The sequence below is a fragment of the Oxyura jamaicensis genome, chromosome 17 (assembly GCF_011077185.1).
Source record: "Oxyura jamaicensis isolate SHBP4307 breed ruddy duck chromosome 17, BPBGC_Ojam_1.0, whole genome shotgun sequence".
Taxonomy (NCBI): domain Eukaryota; kingdom Metazoa; phylum Chordata; class Aves; order Anseriformes; family Anatidae; genus Oxyura; species Oxyura jamaicensis.
This window is the reverse complement of record NC_048909.1, coordinates 5,253,524-5,269,479: the sequence shown is the minus strand read 5'-3', so window position 1 is coordinate 5,269,479 and position 15,956 is coordinate 5,253,524. Positions and strand designations below refer to the sequence as shown.

At 48.8% G+C, this 15,956-nt stretch overlaps 1 protein-coding gene across 4 annotated transcripts in view; it reads right to left on the bottom strand.

Moving 5' to 3' along the window:
- COL27A1 (collagen type XXVII alpha 1 chain) overlaps positions 1-15,956 on the bottom strand; it is a 150,018-nt gene that overhangs the window by 823 nt on the left and 133,239 nt on the right. For 2 of the 4 annotated variants that reach the window (XM_035341656.1, XM_035341657.1), the window contains 19 exons: positions 15,077-15,133; positions 14,862-14,915; positions 13,849-13,902; positions 12,400-12,453; positions 10,783-10,836; positions 10,581-10,688; positions 10,116-10,223; positions 8,827-8,934; positions 5,991-6,044; positions 5,404-5,466; positions 4,880-4,933; positions 3,980-4,015; positions 3,416-3,433; positions 2,990-3,025; positions 2,629-2,655; positions 2,329-2,394; positions 1,760-1,928; positions 1,516-1,625; positions 500-718 (listed from right to left, as the gene is read on the bottom strand). In XM_035341656.1, coding sequence (XP_035197547.1) covers positions 500-718; positions 1,516-1,625; positions 1,760-1,928; positions 2,329-2,394; positions 2,629-2,655; positions 2,990-3,025; positions 3,416-3,433; positions 3,980-4,015; positions 4,880-4,933; positions 5,404-5,466; positions 5,991-6,044; positions 8,827-8,934; positions 10,116-10,223; positions 10,581-10,688; positions 10,783-10,836; positions 12,400-12,453; positions 13,849-13,902; positions 14,862-14,915; positions 15,077-15,133 — 1,449 coding nt within the window. The other 2 variants (XM_035341658.1, XM_035341659.1) reach the window with 2 other exon arrangements.

The following is a 15,956-nucleotide window of genomic DNA, read 5'->3' as shown; positions in this document are numbered from 1 at the left end:
TTCACTGCGGTGTATGTTTGAAAAGCCCTGAGCAGGTGTGGTGAGAGGTTTAGAAATGCATTTTGGGGAACCCTTTATCCAGGTCAAGTTGAGGGAAACAGCTGGAAATGGCAACATAAAACTCGCGATGCAGCGGGAAGCCCAAATGCGGGCACGCTGCTACCGCAGCAGCACAACGTCAGGCATGAGCTGAGCCTGCTGCCTGCTGGTGGCAATTCTGCCTTCTGCCGTGTCACTGCACAACGTGTAAATTTGGACTTCAATTTGTAACTTTCTGTTTGAAGGCAGTCTTCCTAACAGGAGAACCCTGTAGCACCTTGGACTGGAGAATTAAAGTGTTAAACAGGTATCTTAGTGCCTTCTCCCCACTTCTCTCCCCTTTTTTTTTGGGGTGGTCATGGAATAAGAACCACAGGCATAACCTGAGTCTTGTCGTGTGCACTGAGTGGGTTCAGCCTGGCATTTCTCTCCACCTCTCCCCTCTTTCAGGACAACGTACCTTGCAATCATCAGCTGCCACTTCTGGCTTGAGCTGACCTTCTGCCTCAAACATCTGCCCGTTCCAGGCCTTGAAGCGCACGGCTTTGTCCGAAGGTTTCTTGGATGAGCCTTCCTGCCAGACGGAGGTGTTCAGGCAGTGGATGGTGATGTGCTGCACCACCTCCGAGCTCAGCAGGCGAAGGAAGTTCATCTGGACTCTGCCGACGTCAAAATCCAGCTGTGAAGGTGACAGAGACGTTAGTGTGTGCCCCCTGCAGCAGGGCTGGGGGAGAGAGCGGTTCGGCAGTGCCAGAGGCAACGGCAAAGGCGTTCCCTGGGCTCTGAGCAAGTCTGGCGGTGGCTGTGCTGGATGGCTGAGCCCCAGACTGGGTCTGGTGTGAGTGTGGGCATGAGGGCCAGGCACAAAGGCAGTCTGGAAAGTTGGCGTGGGGGCACGGCAGGTGCTTTATTTTTCATAACAAACTGGCAGGTCCTTAAGTAGGAGAAAAATAATGTGTGCTTGAGTTCAATGCGTGCTTCTGCAAGGAAGCGAAGCAGCAGGCTCTGGTGGGCACTGCAGACGAGCCCAGATACTGCCATTGGTATTTTTCGGTGCAGTTACTTCCTCCAGAAAACTTCCCTGGCATTCACTTCAGCGGCAACTTGTGTATTTAAGCTGACCACACTTTTTCAAGTGGCAGACAACAAAATTCAAGAGTGACCTGAACATAAATTAATCCAACAAAGCATTTGGGAGCAGCGTGTTTGCAGGATTACTGGCCTCTGTTAAGGTTATGGGTTAATTAAACACTGCTGGAAACATGCTGCTCTGTCTTGAAAAGAGTCAACAACGTAGGTGTATTTTTAACTGCATGAGAGCAGTGCTGAATGCCACCAGCACAGCTGCGCTCGCTCTGCTGCCCGGATTAAGGCAGCTTGCTGGGTTACGCTGGTCACTGTCCCGCGTTCCAGGAGAACACGCTTGTGGGTAAACATTTCGTAACGGTTGTATGGGAAATGCTGCTGCGTGTGTACCTTGGAGACAGTGATGGGGCTGAGGCATGTCTGCCCGCCGTTGGTGAAGTTGCAGATGACCTGTATGGTGTCTGAGGAACAGCCGAGATTTGGGTCGATCCAGTAGGTACCTAAGAAATAGAGGATTTGGGGATTAACAAGAAAATGTAACTTTGCTGTGCGTAAGCAAAGGCAAGTCTTGATTCCTGCATCACTGGTCCCAGGGAAGGAGACCAGGATGGATTGATAACTCGGGGCTTCCTACCATCATTCATCTTCTGTTCACAGTTCATGAGGTCTCGACAGATGCGTGCAGGGTTTTCCTTGGTGCCCAGGGGTCTCTTGATGCTCTGAATGAGGTTGCTGAGGTAGTGTAGTGTCTTAAAGATCTCCCCTCCATGGTCTAGCATGAGCAGGTCTGGGTGCTGGTAACTCTGGAGAGAAAAGGAGGCAGTCAGGTGTGCCCTGGCGGCACGAGGCGCTCTAACCACAAGGATTTCTGCTTTACAGGGGGAAACTCCGTGGGCCAAAGGGCCAAAGGGCTGTGGCAGCGAGCTGTGACACTGCGCACTGTCCTGCACGGGGAATTGCTGCCGTGCTGGCGAAGTCACGATGGCAAAGCCATGAGGTTTGAAGCCTCACGAGTAACGGAGCAGAACCACATCCTCTAACTGGCTCATTAAATGCACAAAGCCCCGTTGCTCCACAAGAAGCAGACAAACCAGGGTTTGCAGATAGGAACTCCAAGCAGACAAAGAATGAGCAAGGCTGGGACCGTTCCCAGCCTGCAGCTCCAGCACAGACCAGGGAGGAGTTCCACAGTACACCCGGTACCTCTGTCTTGAGCGCGGTGCTGGAGTCGATCAGTGTCTGGAAAGCAGCACCAAAGCCATCTTGTTGCTGGTGTGGGGTGAAAAAGATGGTAACTGAGACTGGGAGAAGCTGAACATGCCCCGATGCAAGCAAACACTTCTCAGGCTAGGGGTATGATTCAAGCCTTGCCCTGCTAACACAGCGTCTCTTGCTATTGTGTGTCTTTAGGGTCCCAGCAAGCCTTTCTTGATGTCCCAACAGCACCTCAGCTCAGCGTGATTTATTATCATCATTAACAAACGAACAGAAAACAGAACTTACAAATGAAGCTGGAATTCCCGGAGGTCCCTAGAAATCAAAGCAAAAAAGGGGCATCAGCCAGAACGATGGGCACTCACTGTTGCAAAGATGTTCATTTATATCCTTTTGAAATCCTCTTTACTCTGAGTCCCTCAATACAGACGAGTGAGAGAGGCAACAATGCTGTCTCTATAAAATACTTGGAGATGGTTTGGGCTAGAGTGCGACAAACACTAGTCCATTCACACACACACGCTTTTGCATATGAGGAATGGGGCTAAGCTTTAATTTCCAGGGAGCGAACAGTCCCTCCGGAGAGTATCACTGCAGTAACTTCAGTTTGTTTCAGTAATGTCTTTGAACTCTTTCCATGTATACGTACCGGAGGGCCAGGGTGTCCTTGTGGGCCTGGAGGACCCTAAAGACAGAGGGGCATCAGTTAGTGAAATGTCTTCAGTTTGCATTCAGTTTCTCGTGGCTGTCACCAGAATGAGTCTGTTCCCTGCTGAAATCCTCCACGTTTTTAACATTTTACAGTCTCCTCTCCCTCAAACCCTTCTGGAGACAGGACAGGGCCCTGTTTCCTCCATTTCCCAACTCCGGGTGCATCTGTGTGTACCCGGTCCAGTCCTGCTGTCTCTCTTGTTCCTACCCTTGGTTCCTGAGCTCTGACTAACGCCACATCCCCAGGTACGCATCGTGTTCCCTGTACGGACAGCCACCCACCCCACAGCGTTGTATTTGCTAGAAGCAACTGTTTTGTTTAAATTAAATTTATTAGTCAGGAAAAGTGATTTCAAATACTCACCCTTGGACCTGGAAGACCCTGTAGGGAAAATTAACAACAACAAAAAAAGAAGAAATTGTCAGGTGATGTTGATAATTAAACTGATGCTCATTACTCCCTGCACAGTCACGGCAGAGCCCCTGTGTGCAGAACAACCACTGGGAGCGGTGATGTGGCCCCAGGGAAGAGGAGCAACACATGTCCCGTGCACCCGACACATCCCCTGCACGCTGAGAACACCAAGGAGCTACAGGACGGTGTGAGTCCATCAGAGCCCCTGCGAGAAGGGGAACGGGGGCAGCAGGAGGGAAGTGCCCTGGCACCACCACCACTCGGACACGTCCCCGTGGGAGGGACGCGAGGGGGACAGCCTCCAGCCACTCGCTGCATTTGGTGCCTGGAGATGCCACGGTCATCATCCAAGTGGCAGCTTTTGCTGGGCGATTGGGTTAAATGAGCTGGAGTTTTAAGAGCAGCGTGTGTCCATGAGTATGTGTGGGTGTGTACGCGCATCATCTCACCCACGTGGGACCCGATGCCTGAGCAAGAGAACCCTGGGTGCTCCCGGGGGAGGCCCTCACTTACCATTTCCCCGCGGCTGCCTTTGTCTCCCTTCGGCCCCTGTGAAAGCACACGAGACGGCTGTCAGTGACTGCAGGCTGCGCTTTTGGATGCATTGCCACCCAGAATCGCCTTGCAAGGACCCAAGTGCATCTCAAAATAAATCACATTCCCACCCTACGCTCCATCCAAAGAAAAAAAAGTCACTCCTGGACGGTTCAGAGATGAAATGTTGAATCAGCAGAGCACCCTGGAAGCACCCCCCGCACGCAGCACAGAGGTGCCCAGCCCCTGCCTGCCATGAGCAGCCGCTCGCCGGCCTGTAGGCACAAGTAACCCGTGTCCAATGCACGGGGCCGCCGGCATCTTCCTGGTTTTCGCCTCTGCCAACAGCAGCCCCTTTGTGCTGAGCTCTGAATAACTTCACGCTTATGTTTTTATGAAGCACTGACCTGAACTTTAGTCTGTGTTCAGTGCCTTTGGCATTTTGGGGCAGGCGGAGATTTTCAACACTTCCCTGAATCCAGCTGTTCCCAGTTTAATACATTTATCGGTTTTCTGTTGATTTTTTATTTTTATTTTTTATCCTTCCCTGGGGCCCCCCCAGGCCAAGTTCTCTGGAAAAGCTGGCAACTTGCTTTTGAAAAAGTGAAATAACATTCTTGTCTTCTAGTCTGATCCCTCTATACAAAAAACTGCACTTAAATAGAGTTAGTCCTCACTTTTAAGTTATAATCCCCCTTCAACTACATATACAGCCAGAGACTAAATCTTGAGCTTCTCTCAGGCTGCTCATCTTGAAGATCACTTTGTTTCCCTCATTACAGCAGGACTTGAGATTTAGTTAAGATGGCCAAAAGCATCTTGGATCTTAACCCCTGTGCCCTGATAAAAAATCCAGGCAGAAGAAAGGCAGATACTCACTGGGCTTCCCGTGGGACCCAGAATGCCATGCGGACCAATAATTCCTTCTTTTCCCTAGATAAGAAAAGATATCCATGAACCACGTCGGAACTGACGGTCAGTTTTCTCATGGCAGACTCAATGATGGCACCAAATCCCTCTGCAGGTTTTCAGCAGCAAGGCCATGGTGTTTGTGTAGCTGAACTGAACCCCTTTCAAAACACAGCCCCGAAGACACAAGCCCTCACAGTGTGGTTGTCACAGCCCATGGCAAACCTCAGAAATTCCAGGAACGGAGGGATTTCAGTGTAGCTGGAGCCATCTGTGCAGCGGTCAGAAAAGCATGTCGGTCTCTAAAGGCAGGAGTGCCCCATGCACCCGTGGTTCAGTACATGTGCTCTTGGTGGCACCGTGGCCACAGCTTGGCTGATGGGCACTGGGTGAACCAGTGCGCCGTGCTTGTAGCACCCTGTGGCCTCACAGGAACAGAGGCCAGAGGATGGAGGAAAATCCTCCCAAACCAAACAAACTGCAAAACCACTCACCATGAGGCCAGGCGGCCCACGTGGTCCCTGAATGCCTTTGAAACCAAGGTCTCCTGGGGGCCCCTGCGAGGAAACACGAGATGCCAGGTCCTGTTAAACAATCCCCACGCTTGTGCCCCTGCTTACAGCTCTGCTGCAAGGGCAGCGGTGCTGCCCCTAGTCTATGGGAACGGGACAGTCCGATTTTAAAACATTCCCACTCCTCTTCTGCAAGCCTTTTACTTCCTACAGAAAACAAACTGGTTCCCCTTCACCAGTAAAAGTATACGTTGATAAAATGAGTCTAAAATGATGATTGATGCTGGAGAAATGAATGACTGCAAGATGTTCAGGTGGGGGTCTGTAGGGCAGCCATTTGCCATCCACAACCTACCCATTTTAACAGGAATAAATTCCATCAGAGCATATGTAAATGCACGGCCAATGATTCAGCCATTATGATGCATAAATGAAAGAAAGTTGGAATCACAATTTAATTTCAATATTTTCTGCAAAACTACTAATAAATAATTTTCAGCACTTATTGCATTGTCTGGCCACAATAAAGAGAGACTGGAAAGCCAAGTGGTCACAAGATAGCCTCTTACCTTTGGCCCAAAGATGCCCGCAATCCCTGGAAATCCTGCCTCACCGAAGTCTCCCTGGAAACAGCAGCCAAGACAAACACAAGAACAAAGAGCAACAGTAAGTTCACATTGAACTGGTCACTTGAAGACACGCCAAGAGCGCAGCAGCTTCAGAGAACGAGAAACCCATTAGTATGCTTCAGTCTGAGCAGGGCTGATGAGAAAGAGGTATGGGAGAAATCTGAAGGAGGCATTACACAAACATCAGGCTAGAAGCAACTCCAGAACATCTCGCAGTCTAAGCCTTTTTGCCCTCAAGACAAGAGGCATACCTACAATATTTCTAGCAGATGCTTGGCTAGCTTGGAGAGCTTGGACCACAGTCAGCAGGAGCAGGATGAAGCACATCTACTCTGAGATTGATCCTGGAAGTCCATGCTCCAAGCCCTTTAAAATAAGCACTTCTTTTATTTCTAATACCAACTGTAGTGATCTACTGAAGGGTAATTTCAAACTGTGCTCAGTTATGCTGTCAAAAAATGTGTGTTCCTACAACATAACCTCCCATTCAAAGCCAGGAAAGCCATACATATCCCCTAGTTCTTTTCCTATTCATCCCTGCAGGGACTTTTGCTTGCTTTCTTAAGAAAAATAATAATAAAATATTTGGAAGGCCATCAAGCACATAGCATGCACTCTGAGAATAGAAAAACCTCACTGGGTAGCACGTTCATATAGGAACACCCTCATCTCACCGTAATGTTTAAGATTTATGCCCTTTGACATCTCTGGGCTTCTCAGCTGTTAAAATGCAAAGTGATTCAACGTTAAAAAAAATGGGACAGCAACATGCACCAGATGATTCATCCACAGTCTCAGGAACACGAGAGATGGAAAAGGCTTGTTTGGCCTCTCAGCTGGACGGTGTGACCCATGCTGGATTGCACTTTACGGGATGTTTTACAAGGTCTTGTTCAGCCCGGTTGTAAATGACTCAAGCGATGGGGTTTCCACCACCTCTATTACAAGGCTATTCCAGAGTCAGTCTAGAGACCTTACTGTTAGGAAGTTTTTTTCCTGCCACGACAGTGAGGAACTGCTTGGCAAGAAAGGTCTTGGTTGGACTCGGTGGAGTGTAAGAAACTTTCCAAGCATACGAAGTGATTTCACTGCCCGTTTACGGATCCTGGAAAGGAAACTCGCTACTAACAGAGGACCAAGACCTTTCCTGTTTTACGAGAACCAACCAAGCCCTCTTTCTAGGGGAATTTAGGGCAAAAGTAAATGAGAAGTCAGAAGGGTTTTAGAGAAATCTAAATGCCATGGAACCTTCTCAGCTAAGCTCAGATCAGTGTTTATGCAGCGAGGTATGCCCCGATTCTGGGTGAAGCAACCTGCCAGATGCGTGCACAGGAGGCAAAACAATACTGCTGTTGTTGGCTCCCAGCTCCCAGCCTGAATACTGCCATCACAGGGTCGGATATCAAACACGCAAATAGGGCAGCTACCTTTAATTGAGGTATCGAGGATAATCATCTTGTCCCTTGCTTTGTGTTAGTCCTAATCCCTCTGGTTTTGTCTGTAGTGCTCTGGAGATGCTCAGGCTACCTAGGCAGGGAGAGGCTGCACAACGTCTGCGCATGTCAGGTGGCTGGAAACGCCACGGGTGCCAAGATGCTGAGCAGACGGAGGGTTTATTTTAAGAGACCTGAAAAGGTCCCTGCTTAGGGGTTTCTAAAAGATTTCTAGTAAGTGAATCTAAAGCATTTAAGTAGTTATAGGCTTGTCTACTCTGTAAGAGTGACTCCTGGCCTAAAAGGCTCCCAATTTAAATAGCTCAATGTAGCCTCGGGCTGATAAAGTGCGACACCTCAGTGCTCAGCTGGGCAATCCCACCGGTACAATAAAAAAGCACAAAGGATTAGGAGCCTGCCCTGCAGACCGGTGTGGGAATTTAATTTCTGCTTTGACCGAGGGCTCTTGGTGCTTCTCCCACAGCGTGCTCTGAACCTGCAGCTCTGCTGCCTTCCAGCCTGTATGGGTGATGCCTGCTCCGCATCTCCCACACATCCCCAGCGGAGCTGCATCTCCCTGCACCTTTGGGATCATTGGATTGCAGGAGAGGCTGAGGGCACTGGGGTTGGTTGGTCTGGAAAAGAGGAGGCTCAGGGGAGACCTTATTGCTCTCTGCAGCTGCCTGAAAGGAAGGTGTGGGGAGCTGGGGGTCGGCCTCTTCTCACAGATAACCAGTGATAGGACTAGAGGGAACAGCCTCAAGTTGTGCCAGGGGAGGTTCAGGTTGGAAATGAGGAGACATTTCTTCTCAGAAAGAGCAGTCAGGCATTGGGACGGGTTGCCCAGGGAGGTGATGGAGTCACCGTCCCTGGGGGTGCTCAAGGAGAGGCTGGATGTGGTGCTTAGGGACAGGGTTTAGTGGTGACATTGGTGGTAGGGGGATGGTTGGACCAGGTGATCTTGGAGGGCTTTTCCAACCCGTGATTCTATCATTCTATGATCCTAACAGAAGGGACTGCTGAGGGCAGTTCAGCATGGCTCTGCAGCCTGGCTGCTGGCAGGTATCATGGCCTTATAATGACAGGCACGAGGGAGAGGGGCACAGCCACGTTGTCTTGGGGAACGCAGGCATGGATTAGATGTCTCTACACACAAGTGAACAGTGAGGAGCAGAGAAGCGTGCATGTTGGAGAGAGCTGCACTGATGCTCCGGCACTGACGTGCTAGGTTTATGGGTTCCCTTCTCCGCGACCCTCCCAGGCCACCCTGCTGTCCTGGCATGAGGGTCTGCACCTCCTCCTACAGCGTGGGGTCAGCACTGCTCAGCTCAGCGGTCACTCACCGGCTGGCCTTTGGGGCCTGGATTGCCAGGGCTCCCTGGAAGGCCCATTCCTCCTGGTGATCCTCGCTTCCCTGTTTGGCCAGCCTGTCCAGGCAATCCTCTTTCACCCTAAAAATAACAGAATTCAAACAATTCCAAAGGACAGGAGCTAAATATAACAACATTCAGCCGAAATAGCCATAGATGGAAAGCTGGAAAAAAGTGGCTCATCAGGATAAGGAATGTGGTTTAATCACGAGATGCCTCAGGTCTGCTAGGGCTGCAGGATGCGAGGCCAGCGACGGGAATGCCTAGGGCCCCTCCTGAGCTCCAGGAGCTGCAGCAGAGGGGTGCTGCCTGCCTGGGGGCTGAGCACAGCAGGGGGGTGAAGCATCTTCCGTTTGCACTTGTGTATGTTGCCTGTCCTGCCCGGCAGTTTCTCATAATCTTTGTCCCCCTAGGAACCGAGCAATTGATGATTAAGCCATCGGAAATGCTGAAGTCATGCCAAGGCTTCAGCTGGAGGACAGCAGCACCAACACTGCAGCTCACGGACAGGAGTGGGGTGTCTGAGACCCAGCATCGCTCTTTGCTCCCCAGCTCTTCCCCTTGCCAGGCACCAGCAGCAGCACAAACCCCAGCTACCGGGACGGAGCAGCCATGGTGGTGAGTGCCCAGCGTGGTCGAGCAGGTGGCCAAGGGGCAACCAATTTCTCTGCAGCCAGGGTGTGAGCGTGGCACAACTACACAAGGGTCTGTCAGTCACTTCTGGTAAGAGCCTGTTATTCTGCCCAAGGCAGCTGGAGGGCAGCAAGTGACAGTTTAAGAGCGATGTGTTAGGGGAGGCATAATTTAAATCAGACCTGAGAGCCTCCCCAAACCCAGCTGCAGTCTTCCTACCCAGAGTCTCCCGCAGCGGGAGGACATCCATGTTTCAATGGAGTTGTCCATCCTGGACATTTCACAGGCAGGCTGTAGCACTTGCCTTGCAGCTTCTCAGAGGTCACATTTTTTTGGCAGGGTTTCTAATGAATGGAAGCTAAAGTGTTCACAGTGTGGGTACAGGTATTTGTAAATGCCTGTGCTCAGAGAACTTTGACAAAGGAGGAAAAGTTGCTGGGACATTCAGCTGCTGTGAACATGATGAAAATGGATGGATGGATGAGAAGAAAGACTGACTGGGCCTCCAGCTAAGTGAAAGGTGGCAGCAGGAGTTCAGACTTTATTAGACCCTGGAGAATCCAAGCTCTAGAGACACGAGGCTCACAGACTGCATAGCTCATAGAAGCATTTTAGAGTCACAAACTCACCTTGAATCCTGGTGGTCCCTGTGCCCCGGGCAGTCCTGCTATGCCAGGGTTCCCTCTTTTGCCTGACATCCCTGTTACACCTTCTTCCCCATCATCTCCCTGCTCTCCCTAGAAATGAAACCCAGGAGAGGTTATGAAACAAGGCGCTCTGTCTCCACTTCTGCACATCTTCTGGGGGCACAGGGCTATGATTTTGCCTTCAGCCAGCAAGCATGCATCTGGGCATGGGTGGACTTGCAAATCCGTGCATGCAAGAAGCTATTGGTCAGGCTAGGAGCACAGCGTCGTTTACAGACATGGCCATGCCTGTGTGTGAGATAGGAAGAGCAACATAGGATCCACTCTGGGTACGTGTAAACTGGGATATCTGTGGCTGGACTACATCTGTTTCTCCTGTGTTACCTTTTATTTTTCCAGCTCCTAAGTCGCGCTTGCTATCAATATGAGGTTACAATGCAAACTCACCAGCATCCCAGGCACGCCATCCTTGCCAGGCACTCCGTCCACTCCAGGGGCACCCTCTTGACCCTGCCTTCCCACCACTCCTCGAGGACCTGGTAGCCCAAGGGTGCCCTAAAATCACAAAGGTGTTAGCGATGGAACTCCTGAACAGCATTTGCTGGGGCAGAAAATCATTTTTTTTTTTTTTTTTTTTTTTTTTACCTACCGGTGAGCCTCTGCTCCCTGCACTGCCCCGTGCTCCTTGCTTTCCTTTTTGACCCTGCAAGGAAAATAAGAAAGACATCTAAAATTGCAGCAGTTCCAGCACAACTCCACTTGGGAGCCTGACTTCAGGGTGTGCTTTTGGATAATGGCTGGAAAGAGTTTTATAAAAAGGAGATTTATAAAGTCAGTTGCTCCAACACTGGGGAATGAACTGCTATTTGGTTTTATTACAAGTGATTCTTCGTATGTCTTGAGAGTTCTAGGGCAGGAATGAATAGCTAGAAGGCAAGGACCTACATTTTTCCTAATACAGAGCAGATGAGGACAAATAAAGCAGGATGAACTCAAGGGAGGACTCAATGCACTGGCAAACATTAGAACAAGATGCTTAAAACCTGTGTCCTCTGTCTGTTCATTGACTGCACAGCACAGAACCAAGGCACTGGCAAGTCTTCTGCAGAGCATTTCTTCTGTAAGGGCATTTCTCCCCAAGCCGCTCCCTGTATTTTGGGAAGTTAATGGAAATGAAAAGGGTTTCTTGTGCCTAAGTTTTGCAATGCTGCTTTGTGAATAAAGAAGTAAAAGAAATGCTCCAGAGGTTTATTAGCTGTAAAAAGGATTAATTTCGGCAGAATGAATGGAAAACTCAGCCTCACCATCTTCAGTAGGGCTCTTTTAGTGAGGTCATGCACTAAAGCACTGTTAAATTGAGGCACTGCATTTTCTGTGCATTGTTTCTCCATTTGCAGAGGACCAGGCAGGCCAGCTACATGAAAAAAATACTCCTGGGGGTGCTTTCTCTGCTACTCATTAGACCCAAAGGTAGTTCCAGATCATCCATTGATGGGTAGAGTTTATTCATCTTATCACCCGGTATGTTCCTTGCCAAGAACACCTACTTTGGTTAGGCTATCTTCTGGCATTACCACAACAGGGTAAAAATAAAAATCCTAATGCCTGCCAAAAGGGAGCAGGAATTTGCTGAGTATTGAGGTCACATACTTATGTTTTAGAAAAAAAAAAAAAAAAAAATCCCCGCTCTGTGAGAATAATTAGCAGGCTGTCATTACAGCCAGATGTGGAAGTTGGAGTAGGTACCACACTGAACCTTGAAGGAGCTGTGTGCTGTGTTTCCTTGCTCGGTAAAGGCAAGGAGTTAGAGGGACTGTTCCAAGAAAGGTAAGAACTACATGGATAAATTGACGCCCTAGCTGGAAGGTTTCAAGTCAGAAAAGTCGATGGGTCAGGTAAAGGAGAGAGACACTTGCCTGGCTCAGATCCCCTTAGGGACAGACAAGCTGGCTGGAGCTGGAGGTAGCACATGGACGGGTACAGGAAGGAGGCACAACCCATGGCAATGACTAAAGACTTGCCCAAGATTCACCTGTCGTGCTGGAGCTGTTATTGCCTTGATCTTCTCCACTTTCAAAAAGTCAACCAACTATTGAGTTTAGACACTTAAATGCATGTTTACAGCACTCCCACTAGGTTTTCCACCGTCTTTCAAGGTGTAGACCATAGGCCAAATCAAACATGTTGGGAAAACACATGAAAGTCCTCTTAATTAGACATTATCTTCAAACGTGGGACACTATGAATCCACCCTGCTGAAACCTACCACATCACCTTTGGATCCCTTTGCTCCTGGCTGGCCTGGTGGTCCAGGATCCCCCTACAAAACATAAGCAAGAAAAATCTGCTTGAAATTCTCTTCTGGCAATATCTTGCATGAAGTACAAAGAACAGCATTTTTCGTGCCCTAACAACGCTGACCGTATGGAAACAATTCACGGGAACAGCCTGTGCTCAGACAAGCCTCCTGGGGAAAAAAGAAGCAAGGGACTGTCTCCAGAGAGCATTTAACAGGGTATCAATTGGAGAAGAAGTGACGTTACCCCCTCACTTGGGTGGTGCTCGTGTTCGGGGGAATCACTCACTAAATTCCAGATTGCTCCTGGAAAACCATGCCCAGAAGTGAGCAGGAGGGAGCCTGGTTTGAGAAAAGCACCGCACAAGCTACGTGCAGAACGAGTGGTTCTCACAGCAAACACATCTCTAGTGTTGGTACCACCTCCCTTTTGCGTGCTGCAGCCCTTTCCTTGGTTTTGCCTGGATGTCACATATTAGACAGCTACCTACGGAAACGTGAAACTCTTACTGTTCAAGTCCCCATCACACATCTCCATCCCTGCATCTGGCCATCCAGATTTTTGTGTAAGTATTTGTGTTGGGCAGTTTCCGGAGGACCAACCTGCAGAGCTCTCCCTCTTCAGCTTGTTTCTGAGCCACATTTCTCATGCCCTTTCCTAAAGACAAGCCAAAGCTCCCGCTTCCATTTGAAACACTGACATCTGCGGGGAAACCACCCCTCAGAATAAATTTACTCCACTGGGGAATGCAGCAGCTCTACCCATTTCCAGACAGAGCACATGACAGAGCACTAAGATTTCAGCCCAAAATGGAATTTGTTGTTCTTCCCAGCAGCCCTACAAAGAATGGGAATCAATTCAACTTTATTTCCCAGTACAAACTCCATTTAATGTGCTAAAGCACTCATGGCTGCAATAGTATGCAGATACAGTATGTCTGTCTGTCGGTGTGCTCACATATGCAAATTAGATCTCCCTTATATAGATAAAGGAATAAAAAAATCCTTTCCTTAAATTTGGATTTAATTTAGTCTTTCATAAAGCACTGAACTGGGAGTCACTGTGGTCTCGCCCCACACTGGACCAGCTCTCCCCAGAAGCAGCATTTCCAAGTGGACCCTCCCAGTGTCACTGCCATCTTGCGCTGCGCACCTCCTAAGCTTTCTAGCCCTTCTTGGGTTCTTCAGAAAAGGCAGTTTCAGGGACAGGCTTTTGCAAATGCCCCCTGTTCTGTCATCTACTTATTGGTCCCAACATGTGACTCCAAATGCCCATTTTATAGGCCTGGCTTATGGAAACACACACCCTGCATTTCACAGCTCACCGTACATCCCTACTGCAGCCCTTCCTACCTTCCTCCGTCTCTTTTTCATATGCATGTGACATTGGGTAGCTTACAGTAAAGCAGCGTCTCTTACAGGTAAGCCTTGCTGTCCAGGTTTTCCTCTTTCTCCATCAAGCCCTTCTTGACCCTTAAATGAAAAACAAGAGAAGGAACATTGGTTTGTTCTTGGGAATTTCGGTGGTAATGGGGAACGAACACAGGTGTACCATGCAGCATGGGCAGGGTAAGATGAACATATCTGCATTCTGCTTGTGCACAAATGTTGAAGCTTATGGGTGGTGTGCATGCTACCACGGATATGCATTGGAAAGAAGTAGCTAAGTGGAACTGCTAAAAACTGTCCAAGCAGGAGGGAAGGTTTTCTAATGTGCCCCTAAATGCACACAGCATTCGTTTAAGTTAACAGAGATTGCTGTCCTACAAAATATGGCAGCAACACTGCTGCTCTGGTGAATTTGAACTCTTCTGTACGTTCCTGCAGTGGGTTGCTGCAACCAGCTGCTTTTGGATGGAGGCGAGACAGACCAACAGCAATTAGCTGGAGATGTCCCACAAAGTGGGGATCATTCATAACACTGGTCTTGCTTTTTAGAGTAATCCCATTAAGATTTTGGAAGCTTCCAAACATCCAAGTTAACAGAGATCTTCCCATTAAACAGTTTACAGCCACTGGCACATCAGCCTTCAATTTTGTCTGACTTTGACTATGTCCAGCCTCGTACATATCTTTCCGAGGGCATTTCCTTGATAACCACAAATAATCCTAATGAGAATTTCCTGCTCCTTCTTTCAGCCTAGTGTGCTCCAGCATGTGCACAGCATTGTTGGATGCTGAGCTGCAGGAGCTACGTTTGACTTCAGCAAAATTTTTACCACTTTAGTAAAGACACCTGAATTTCTCTTTGTGTTTGTAACACAGCCATGTGCAGCAGTTGACAAGGGACAACAGTGGGTTATGAACTGTGACTACTGGGCAAAGGGTAGACCTTTGGGGGGCTGATACAGATAGGGGGAACTTCCCCAGGACTATAATTTCTGAATCACTTACTGGGAATAAGACTATCATTTACTGGGAATAAGACTCACAGGATAACCAGGGTCTCCAGGTTCCCCTCGATCTCCTCTGTCACCAACGGGGCCCTACAACAACATAACAAAAGGCTTAAGTTAGATGTTAACAATCCTGTTATCCACAGAATCTCAATGGCTTAATGCGTGTTCTACAAGTAAGGAAGCAACCCAACTAGTCCCAGGGCAAAAAGCAGGCCAGGACTGATTAGAGATGGGATTTAACATCTTACTCTGTCTCCAGGTGGTCCCTGTGGGCCTTCTACCTTCCCGTCATCACCTTGTTCTCCCTGTGAATAAAAATACTCGTATGAATATAGATTACAGCTCATATAGCAGATGTTTCTGTACAGACCTGATCCAGTCTTCTCATGGGCATGTAAGTCAACGTCTGTGTTGATTTTACTAATTGTTCATCCAAAGAATGTCTAAATTAGTTTTGTTTTGTCTGTTTGTTTGTTTCACATCCTGTGGCACCCTGACTGTTCACATCACTTCCCTGATATCTTTGGTGGTTGTTTCTGCCTGGTCTAACCATCCCCACTAAGGAGCCAGGTGCAAGGAGTTATATTCAACAATTCCTAAAACTAAGGAAGAAGTGTGTAATTAGGACAATATGGGAACTAGCCTTCTGCCTCTGAATTTCATTGCCAACAGTCAAACCAAACTCTTTAATCAAGCACTTCCCCACCCTCACTGAGAGCAGCCCTGGGCTGTCAAGGGAGCAGGGGTGGTCTGGACAGGCTCCCTGGTTGTGTGCCACCACCGTGGGCTTCTCTGACATTGGACCAGGTGAGAAGGCCGGTCCCTTACGCTCGCTGTGTGAGCAGCTCCGCTCATCGATGGGATGCTCCCCAGCCAGAGCTCAGAGCTCACGGTTTGGCGGCAGAAAACATCACCCGGATTATTTATAACTGAGGTCTCTGTAAAACCTCCACAGAGAGATCCCTCAAGACTCTCAAAACAGAAACTATTTTTTTTTTTTTTTTAATTCAGTTTTGTAAGTCACTTGGGGTCATGCTGTCCTATTTTCTCTGGAGTCTTGCTCAGACATGGCTGTTTCTTTGCTCCCTGTAGACGATGGCTACATTTCAGCTCCTTCGGTTTTTGGCT